This window comes from Myotis brandtii, unplaced genomic scaffold, assembly GCF_000412655.1.
Source record: "Myotis brandtii unplaced genomic scaffold, ASM41265v1 scaffold50, whole genome shotgun sequence".
In the NCBI taxonomy this organism is placed as follows: domain Eukaryota; kingdom Metazoa; phylum Chordata; class Mammalia; order Chiroptera; family Vespertilionidae; genus Myotis; species Myotis brandtii.
The window spans coordinates 1,390,425-1,401,216 of NW_005369061.1; the positions used below are offsets into that span (position 1 = coordinate 1,390,425).

The 10,792-nt window shown below is 46.6% G+C and overlaps 1 protein-coding gene across 2 annotated transcripts; it reads right to left on the reverse strand.

Moving 5' to 3' along the window:
• Positions 1-6: 6 nt before the first annotated feature.
• On the reverse strand, positions 7-4,391 carry ERAL1 (Era-like 12S mitochondrial rRNA chaperone 1). 2 transcript variants are annotated; one of them, XM_014548277.1, is made up of 10 exons: positions 4,073-4,391; positions 2,485-2,612; positions 2,298-2,375; positions 2,118-2,164; positions 1,672-1,733; positions 1,392-1,504; positions 1,052-1,300; positions 797-946; positions 621-701; positions 7-413 (listed from the first exon to the last, which is right to left on the reverse strand). In XM_014548277.1, exons 1-10 carry the CDS (start codon positions 4,359-4,361, stop codon positions 339-341), a joined length of 1,272 nt encoding a protein of 423 aa, XP_014403763.1. In that variant the 5' UTR covers positions 4,362-4,391; the 3' UTR covers positions 7-338. The 2 variants fall into 2 exon arrangements, with proteins under 2 accessions (XP_014403763.1, XP_005876947.1); XM_005876885.2 differs by having other exon boundaries at positions 7-506.
• Positions 4,392-10,792: the final 6,401 nt, after the last annotated feature.

The following is a 10,792-nucleotide window of genomic DNA, read 5'->3' on the forward strand; positions in this document are numbered from 1 at the left end:
GGGGGGGGGGGGGACTTATGTAACACTTGTAACAATAAAGAATTTTTTTTAAAAAGATCTCTCTGCTAACCACTGGCAACTCAGGGAGAAACTCTGGGCCCAATGACAGGAGGAAGCAGGGTGGCACTGCTCCCATCAATGGGCCAACTTCTAGACGAAAGTATCTGTGTCCCCAGTGAGGGGAATTACCTGGGGACTGAGCTAAGATAGGTTCCTTCCTTCAACACAAGACCAGGCTGGGCAGGGCCTGTGCAGACTAGGCCGGGCAGAGTTAGCCAGTCAGTCAGTATCCATGCCCCTCATTAGTCTCTGCAGGTTCCAGGCAGGGACAATTCTGGTCAGTAGCTCCTGCTAGAAGCATGGGCCGGGATAGCAGAGGGTGGTCCATCGAAGAGCTTCACAGAGAGGTGTAGCTGAACATCACAGAGAAAGATGTTCATGAGGTCGCGGCCCACCTCATCTGCAATCCGGGAGATCAGGCTCCCCTTCGGACCAATCAGGATCCTCTGAGGGTGGGATAAAAGAGAGGGACCCTGAGCCTGTTCTCAGGGCTCCCAAGCAGGGAGAGAACCCCTGCCTAATAGAGCCTTACTCTCTCCTCCAAGCCCAGCCCCGCTTACCACATGAGATTCTTTGGGCACCAGAAGCCTCTGTACGATCACCAGCTGCCCACTTGGCCCTTCCTCCCACACAACTGTTTTCTGCACAAGGAAACATTAGTCAGACAGGTCCATACCCCTACCTCTCTGGGACCCAGCTGGTGGAGAGCCCCCAGATCCTTTCACTGGGCCTGTACCTGCTGCACACTGTAGGGCACCTCCTGGGGCAGGTGCTCTAGGAGTTTCTCTCGGATGATGTTGGAGCAGATCTCCTCAGGTGTCTGGCTAGTGAGGACTTCACTATGGAACTCCCAGGGCCCTGGCCGGGCCTGTGCCAGGAGGTATTGCTGTGGGTACAGGGGGAGTAGATGAGCATCTCAGTTCCAACCAGGACTTTCCTACTCACTCTCACTTCCAATAGGAACTCTGAGGCTTGTCTTCCCCCGACTGACCTTTAGTATTTTCACATCCTCCTGGCTTAGGGCTGACAACATGAAGATCTCTTGGAAGTGGGGCCAGCCAATCCTCCAAGGGCCTCCAACAGACTGTGTGTTTGGGTCCTTTGCTGCTGGGCTGGGGCAATTGATGCCTGGCTTTGACGGGAAGGCCTGCCTTATCTTGAGCTTCTTGCCATTGACCACCCCTTCAGTGAGGGCTGCCGTGAGCTCCAGGAGAACTGATTTCTGCTTTAGGCAATCTACCTGGGCATGGGGGATGGGCAGAGGGTGTGTGGTCAGCAAGGTGGGGGCCTTGAAGGAAAATAAACCCCTTCCTCAGGTATGTGGTGTTCACCTTGTTCATGACAAGGATGCTGGGGACTTGGGAGAACTGGGTCAAGCACTGGAGCACTTGGGGGCTGAGCTGGTTCCGAGTCCACTTGTCAGAGACATCCACAAGAACCATAACTGGAAGAAGTTGGAAGGGTGGGGAGAACAAAGAAATGACCACTCTTTTCCTCACCCCCCAAGAACTTCCAATGCATGAGCTCTGGCCAACCCCATCTCCCAAACTATCAGGAATGAGAGGCCACAACAGTGAAAACTGGGCTTCAGATTCCCATCATGAGCCTAACCCAGATCAGCGGATTCCATGCTCTTCCATGGGTCTTCCAACAAAGAGAGCTCCAGATTGTGCCTGAGGGACAAACATGTAAGTCAGGAAGGGCTTATGAGGGATTTACTCCTGATAAGGGATGGGGTGTGATAAGGGGGTTTTCCAGCCCCGATGATGGAATTTCCCCACCCACTCTTCAACACGTTTCCCTTTATATTATAAACCTATGGGTCGAGACCCCTTTGGGAGTCAAACGACCCTTTCACAGGGGTCGCCTAAATACATCCTGCATATCAGATATTTACATTACAATTCATAACAGTAGCAAAATTACAGTTATGAAGTAGCAATGAAAATAATTTTATGGTTGGGGGTCACCACAACATGAGGAACTGTATTAAAGGGTCGCGGCATTAGGAAGGTTGAGAACCACTGCTTTATAACTCTTGTTTCCATCACAATTACCTTTTTTTTTTAACAGGGCTGATCAGGCCAGGTGTGTCAAGTAGAATCTAAAATCAGAAAAGAAGGTTTCTCAGACCCCCAGCCCTCAGGAGGAAAGATATGATTGGGAGTGAGAGAAAGGCCACCCTTGATGTCAGGAGCCCTTTGAGCTTCACCCTCTGTCCTGTCGCAGGTACCTACCACCTGAGCCTCTTCCTCTGTGATGACCCCCAGAGCCTGGCAGCGAGTAGTGTGCACCTTCTTGGAGACAGGAAACACCTGACAGAAACAAAGAAGTTCCAAGTGAGTCCCAGGTCCCTTTAAAACAATACATGGAGAGATGAAAAGTGTGTGTGTGTGTGTGTGTGTGTGTGTGTATATAGCATACTTTTCGGCCCAGCAGCTGGTTGGAGAGTGTTGACTTTCCTGCATTCGGGGCACCCAGAATGGCCACTCGTAGGACTCGGGGATTCGCAGGCATGTTGGGGGGATGAGCCAAGAGGAAAGTCTGCTCATCTGTGTGGGGACAGGAGGGGAGTGAGAGAGAGTACAATCTGGATCCTGTCAGGCACAAAGTCCTACCCACCCACAAAGGGAGTAGGGATACAAGATTAGGTACCAGGTTGAAGCTGCGACTTGGCTTTGCGACTCTGTCCATTAACTAGTTCATATGACTTTATCAAGTCCTCTAACCTCTCTAAATTCCTTAGATTTCTCCTATGTGAAACGAAGATGATATTAATGAGACCTACTTATAACTTTCTTTTTAAAAAAATATATTTTATTGACTTTTTACAGAGAGGAAGGGAGAGGGATAGAGAGTTAGAAACATCGATCAGCTGCCTCCTGCACACCTCCTACTGAAGATGTGCCTGCAACCAAGGTACATGCCCTTGACCGGAATCGAACCTGGGACCCTTCAGTCCGCAGGCCGGCACTCTATTCACTGAGCCAAACCGGTCAGGGCTATAACTTTCTTTAGACAATTAGAAATTGTGTGAAACCACTCAGCACAATCCCTGGCACTTAATACTCAATTACTAAAAAAACAAACCAAAACTCAATTACTGTGTGGAACTACACTGTGTGGTTGTGCCTGTAAATATATGTACATGAGAACACAGATAGACCAGATAAAGCCAGACATCCCTCCAGCCCTGACAGTCACACCTTCCTATGGGGTAATGAAGGCTCTGAAAGCATTGAGTCTTTTTGTATCAGCTTCTTATGATATTGCATTACAATGACCAGTTTGTGTCCAGACTCTAGTGCAGCGGTTCTCAACCTGTGGGTTGCGACCCCTTTGGGGGTCGAACGACCCTTTCACGGGAGTCGCCTAAGACCATCGGAAAACACATATATAATTACATATTGTTTTTGTGATTAATCACTATGCTTTAATTATGTTCAATTTGTAACAATGAAAATACATCCTGCATATCAGATATTTACATTACGATTCATAACAGTAGCAAAATTACAGTTATGAAGTAGCAACGAAAATAATTTTATGGTTGGGGGTCACCACAACATGAGGAACTGTATTAAAGGGTCGCGGCATTAGGAAGGTTGAGAACCACTGCTCTAGTCCATACTACTCCCTACCGGAACAGAGGGCGCTATTTCCCAGGTGTAATTCATGTCTTGCCAAGTACAGGGGGTACTTATTGGATCGAGTCAGCTTCCCACGTGGGGTCAGCGAGCCACAACTCTGCCTGGCCTGTGGTCCTTCAATCGGGTGCTTTGTGAGCGTTTCTGGTTGTGACCAGATGGGCTCCCTCTGGCTCCCAAACTCTTAGAACCTGGTAACTCTCCCTTCTGAGATCCTTCACTGCTCCTCTCTCTCGAGGCCCTTAGACTGTTTTCTATAACACCGGGCCAAAAATTGTATCCCCAGATTGAGGGTTTCCCCCGATACGGTACTTTCAGTGATAAAACCGTGACAGTCCCGGGAAAAATCCATCTGGGCCCTTTACCTCTGTTCATGGACACGGCGGGGACGCGAGGAGCCAACGTTAACGAACTGTCGGGCTGCGAGAGTCCGAGGAAGCGGTCCAGGGCTGAGTGCGAGCCATAACGCCTGGAAGCCGAGGCCAAGAGGGGACCAGAGGAAGAGGCGCCTGCCACACGGGACACGCACCTCCGCTGACAGCCCAAGAGCGACGGGAACCGGGTCGCCCACTCCCTCGAGGCGACAGGGCCCAGCTGCCAAACCCCCAACACTGCCGGAAAGAGCGCAGCCCCGCGCCGCCCGGGGGCCGCCATGACAGCCGCAAAGCACTCCGGGAATTGGCCGGGAGCTCCCCTGCGATTGGACAGAGCGGCAGGAAGCGAGCGAGTGGAGAGAGCTGGATCGGCCCAGAGAGGGAGACGCCAGCGACGTGGGAGGGGGTGCGGGAGAACTACTCCGGAAACTGGCCGAGATCCAGAAAAGGGAGAAGGAATTATTTAGAATGTGAGCATCATGGTCGTTTTGGAGTCCTATACACATCGTGTTTTCTTTTCTGCCAGTTTTGTAAAAGGCTCTTCTAGCCCAGTGTCCTGAAAAACTACATCTCCCACAAGGCCAAGCGGCAGAAAGCGTTCTCTCAGCGCCAGATTTCACCCAGCTGGAGAAACCCGCGCACCGCAGGAGCAGTGGTCGTGGCGAGGCAGCGGGCACTGTTCCACCGGGCCCCGTAAGGGTCGTTTCAGTCCTCTCCAGTCTCAGGATGGCAGGTCCTCTCCCGGTTCCACGCTGAAGTCGTCTAGCGGTCGGGAGCGGCCTCCGGCAGTCTTCACTTTCACTGTAGGCGAGCCTCCTGGAAGGAGTGGTGCCCGGGTCGGTGTCCCTGATGAGCAGCTTCTCCCGATTTCCCTGCTGTAAACCTCAGCTACTGTCTCCTCCCTGGGGTCCTTCCATTCTGGAGAAAAGGCAGAGGGTCTGCAAAAGGAGAAGAAGCTGTTCTGCCATCTAGGATCTCCCAGACTGCCTTAGTGGCCTGTGGAAGTTGACTTACCTTGGCCGATTTGTGGCCTAAAGCCCCCTTCATCCTTTGAAGTTTCTCCATCAGACTCTTGAAATTGAGAGATAACTACTGCGGGAATTGAAGGGGATGGGAATGCATTAAGTATATACTATATACAGGCTCTGTCAGGATTCCGGGGATACACCAGTAAACAAAACAGACAAAATTCTTCCATCCCTTGTCTCTTGGGGGCTGTGTGTATATGTGATGTTAGTGACCTGTCAGGAACAGTTCGGTAGAGTGATCTGGGTAAAAGCTTAAATGGAGTGGGTTTAAGAGAAAATGAGAGGGGAGGACTTAAGGATAGTCAGAAAATATATATATATATGTTGGGGTCCAACCCCAGCAGGTCCAGGGGTCCCCAAAGGTTATATGTTTTCTTCCCAGAGGAGCAGAGCAGAATGGTAGCAGAAGAGGGGAGAGAGGAGTAGGGTTAAGAGAGAGTTTTATTTTCTTGTTTAAGATGGGAGATTTTGTTTGTTCATAGCAATGACCTCGTAGAGAGGGAAAAATTGATGATACAGGATAGAGAGGAGAGAATTATTGGAGGATGGTGAGAACCAGCTGGCTTAGGCTGCTGTTGTAGGAATGGAGGCTGAGTGTCCAGAGAGGCTGAGTGACACAGGATTGACAGAGCCAGGGCAGCCAAGTACGCTGATGGTTTACACATGGCACCAGGTTCCAGCTTTCAGGCTGCCTGCTCTATTAGTGGAAGAAACAGCTTTCTGGGAACATGATATTCTGGATGTTCTTTGGGCACCCATATGCCCAAAAAGCAAGATGCCACTAAATACAGGACAGCCAGCACTCAGGAAAATACGAAATCTTTCATGGATAGCAAGGTGAAATGAATTTTAGCTGCAATTAAGGTGAAAGGAAATTACTGGTTAAACAGTGAATGAAGAGTTTAATTACATAAATGCAAAATTACTCAAGGAACACATATTAAGTACTACAGTTCTGGCAATAGATAGTACTATGGCAGAATTCCAGGAAGGATAAAAAAAATTAGGGGAAATGAGTCAAAGTGCCTTGTTACTTCTCTTCTTTCCCAGAAAATTTCCCTCAAATGATATTGTGGGAGAATTTTGTATTTTGTGAGGTTAGGAGAGGCTCATCAAATGAAACAGGCTGTCTGGGTTCATATCTCAGTTTGACACTTACAAGTTATGTGAGTTTGGATAAGTTATTTAAACTTTCAAGTGTCAGTTTTCTCACCTGTAAAATGAAGATGATAAAAAAATATATGTTCATGTGAATCTATGATTGAACACAATACAGGCTGTCAATAAATGTTCATATCTTAAGGCTAAATGTTTTGCACCTCCAGAAACCTTTTTCCATAAATTTCTGTATGGACAATTTATCTCTACTGTACTCATGTCAGCATTTTTTAAAAATGCTTAGTTGATTTCATCTGAAAAGCAAAAAAACCCTCCCTGATTCCAAATCCTGTTCCAAATAGGTGTCATTTTATCTTATTAAAATAGTGCAGTGATGATGGTGGAAAGACTTAAGGGGATAGAATTGGAAGGAGATGGTGCCTAAAACTCTCCGATGGCCTCCTCTTCCAGCTAGGTTAATCCAAAGTCCTTGCATACATTGAGCTCTTACTCCTAAGGCTTCAGCCACATTGGCTTTCCATCTCTTAAATATACTAAACTCATTTCTGCCTCAGTGTCTTCAGAGTCTTTGATCTTACCAACCTCCTCATGGCCCCAGTCTGACCAAGTCACTCCCAGTCCCATTTTTTGTCACACAATTCAAGTGAAAAATTTTCAGCTCAATTGAATTTTTTCAGTCCCCAATTGCCTGGTATTCTCTTTTACTTGCAGGCCTTTCACTAGACTGTTCCTTACAAGATTGGTTAAATTTTCTCATAGGACCTTTCTTCCCTCCTGACACGGCAGTTTATAATATGGTGAATGAGCACACAGGTTATTGAACCAAACATCCTGGACTTGATTCTCAGATCCATTATTTATTGCATGGCCTGGGGAAGTAACTTCTCTCTACTTCAGTTTCCTCATATTTTAAAATAGGGATAATGATAGTAGGCTGATAGGGTTGTTATTATTACAAGAATTGATATGTGTAAAGTGCTTAGAGTAGTGCTTGGCACATAGTAAATGCTATGTAAGTGTTTGCTGTTATTGTATATCCTCTACTAGATGGTGAGTTCTATGAATATAAGGAATATATATTTCACTACTGTAGTGCCTGCATTTAGACCAGTGTCTTGTACAGAGTGGGTACTCAATAGATTTTTGTTCAGTGAGTGAATAAGTTACATCTTTCTCTGGATTGGCTCTCCCTTTGTGGCATCAACATGTTTGCAGCAGTTCCGGCTATTACATCTTCTCATACGTAGTCTTAGTGGGAAAGAACAACAGACTTTCTCAGAAAGAAAATTCTTGTGCATTTTTGGTTCTGGCTGGGTTATGTGCCCATCCCTGAAACAATCACTGTAACTTAGGAAATGTTATGTGCTGATTGACTTAGGTCTAGGTTACGTGTTTATCCACATGGTCTGAAAGTGGAGTAAGGGTGGTTTCTCTGAATGATTTTCATTAGATATAGTGAATGAATGCTTGGCAGGAAAAAAAAATTCCACCATTCTGCCCTTGGTAATAAATTTAATTAGGGAAATGGCTCAGGAGACCGTTATGGTTCAAATATAAGCAGATATACTGCCCTAGCCAGTTTGGCTCAATGGATAGAGCATCAGTCTGCAAACTGAAAGGTCCCAGGTTCGATTCCGGTCAAGGGCACATGCTCGGGTTTGGGGCTTGATCTCTAGTAGAGGGTGAGCAGGAGGCAGCTGATCAATGATTCTCTCTCATCATGGATTTTTCTCTCTTCCTCTCTGAAATCAATAAAAAAAACATATTTTAAATCTTTAATTTCTTTATTGGTTAAGGTATTACAAATATGTCCTCATCCCCCCATTAACCCCCAACCCTCCCCAATAAAAATATATTTTAAAAAAAGAAGATATGCTATCACCTGGCCAGTGTGACTTATTGGTTGAACTTTGACCTATGAATAAGGAGGTCATGGTTTGATTCCTGATCAGGGCACATGCCCAGGTTGCAGGCTCGATCCCCAGTGTGGGGCATGTAGGAGACAGCCAATCAATGATTCTCTATAATCATTGATGTTTCTATCTCTCCCTCTCCCTCTTTGAAATAAATAAAAATATATTTTTTTAAAAAAGAAAATATGCTGTCATACAGATTTCAGCAGGTCTTCCTGGGGGCTGTATGTGGTGTGGAGGTTGGGAAGGTATAGTTCCCAGAAGCTTCAGGGTCTGCTATGGCCTTCTTTTTAGTCATTCATTCATCAGAACATAATGTCTATATTAATTCTCCTCCTTTCTGACTTTGCAATTCCCCTAAGGTGCCAAATGTGCTCTCATTCCAAAGGGTAATACATTTGCAAGTAATGCCAACTCTTCTAAGCCAGAAGCTAGCCTCTGGGATAGATCCAGAGCCGTACCCACCGGATGTCCTGTCTATTGCCCATCACCCTGTTCTGTTACTATCGTATTTTACTCTACATACCCTATATAATAAAAGGCAAATATGCAAATTGTCCCCTGGACCAGGAGTTCGACCAGGGGGTGGGGCCGGCCAGCCAACTACCCATGGCCCCTCCCCCCAGCCTGTCGGACCCTACCCATGCATGAATTCATGCACTGGGCTTCTTGTGTCAAGATATAATTGTGTAGGTGGGAGGCAACTCATACATGCGATCTGTACCTTTTTAAAAATATTTTCTTATTGATTTCAGAGAGGAAGGGAGAGGGAGAGATAGAAACATCAATGATGAGAGAGAATTATTGATTGGCTGCCTCCTGCACACCCCTTAAGTAGGGATCCAGCTGGTAACCCAGGCATGTGCCCTGACCTGGAATAGAACCAGTGACTTCTTGGTACATGGGTGGACACTGAACCACTGAGCAACACTGGCCAGGAAATAAAAACATATTTAAAACAAAACAAAACAAAACAAAACATGCAATACCTGACTAGTTGGGGGCACTGACCTCTCTTCTCCTTGATCAGGGGTGGGGAACATCTGGCCGGTGGGCCATATTAAGGCCCATGAAATCATTTGGTCTGGCCTTGCCAAGGCGCTAGCGGTGGGTTAATTAAATGTTTGACCAAATATAGCAGGCTAATTTTTAAGTTGATAATTTTGTATGACCCCTGAATGATGTTACAAATATCCAAATGGCCCTTGGCAGAAAAAAGGTCCCCCACCCCTGCCTTAGATTGTCAAAAAGAAATGAGAGCAGCCAACACAACAATAACCACTTGGTGTGAATGAGTCAAAATTAGACCTATTTTTTTGTCAGATTGGCAAAAAATATATTTGTTGGTGTGCTGCAGAATTTTAATAATAGTTTGTGTGCTGTGAGATGAAAAAGGTTGAAAATTTCTGCTCTAGAGCCTATTCTTGCTTCTTTCCAAAATGAGGAAAATTTTCCTTAATCTTAGATTAAAAGTTCAAACATTTATCCTGGGACCAGGCCTAGAAGTAGAGAGAATTTAACACCATTCACAGAAAAAAAAAAAAAATGGAACTTCTTTTTTTCTTCTTAATTTTTTAACCTCCTGACATTATATCTTGGTCCCTATCTTTCCAAACTCTGAATTGTAGAGGGAGACTGGGTTAGAGGTGTGATGGAAGAGTCATAGTGCTAAGGAGAGCTTAGTCTTTTTTTTAAAAAAATATATTTTTATTGATCTCAGAGAGGAAGGAGAGGGAAAGATAGAAACCTCAATGATGAGATTCATTGATCGGCTGCCTCCTGCACGCCCCCTACTGGGGAGAAGATCAAACCCACAAACCCGGGCAAATGCCCTTGACTGGAATTGAGCCCTTGAGCCTTCAGTCCGCAGGCCCACGTTCTCTCCACTGAGCCAAACCGGCTACGGCGAGAGCTGAGTCTTGTACCTCTTCTTCCCTAGGACTGTAGCGCATTGCCTGCAGCTTTCAAATTTGTGTTGTTGAATTCCAAGGACTCAATGGAGCTTAGACTCTTGTTGGGCGATGCCAAGGCAGCACAGTTGTCTAGGAGCTGATAGTTGGGCCTCCTTAAACTAAAGATCTGGTTTTCCTTTACCGGTTTGCAAAAGGCTCAGGCTCTACAGTGAGAGCTGGAGAGTAGGGGATAATTAGCCTGCAAGTCCAGTCCCTCAGTGGCACATACGAGATGCCTAGAAAATTTTCGTCCAATAAATAGTATGTGCTTGATAAACGGACTCCACTTAGCAGTGCCCCAGTGTATTCTGGGTGCAGTCGCCTCCTAGACAAGTGTACTCTGGGATGTCAAAGTTGCCTCTTACACAGTTATCCCCGATGCATTCTAGATGTGCTCATCTTGAAAGAAACCTAAACTTATCAGTGCTCCCCCCAGAGCACCTGAATTCAGGTCTTTAGGTGCGAGTGGGACCCAGAATCCTGGAAAGTGCCATTAAGTCTATAGCCCTTACGGGTCCGAACGTTTAGTAACCTAGGCAAAGTATTTTAGAGGCCTCGATCACGGGGCAGCCGCCGCAGCCTCTAAGCTTAACGAGTCCTCCAGGCCCGCGGCCATGTTTACCTGAGACCCAGGGGTTCAGGGCATCAGGCACTGAGTCAGGCGCCCCCGAAGCGCACTGCGCAGGCGCGGGCGGCCCG

Excerpts from the sequence above, each read along its gene's own strand:
- ERAL1 (XM_005876885.2), bottom strand. The coding sequence starts at position 4,361 with ATGGCGGCCCCCGGGCGGCGCGGGGCTGCGCTCTTTCCGGCAGTGTTG. Across the intron at positions 2,613-4,072 it reads CGCCGTGTCCATGAACAGAG|ATGAGCAGACTTTCCTCTTG; the intron begins GTAAAGGGCCCA and ends GTCCCCACACAG. Across the intron at positions 1,301-1,391 it reads GCATCCTTGTCATGAACAAG|GTAGATTGCCTAAAGCAGAA; the intron begins GTGAACACCACA and ends CCCCATGCCCAG.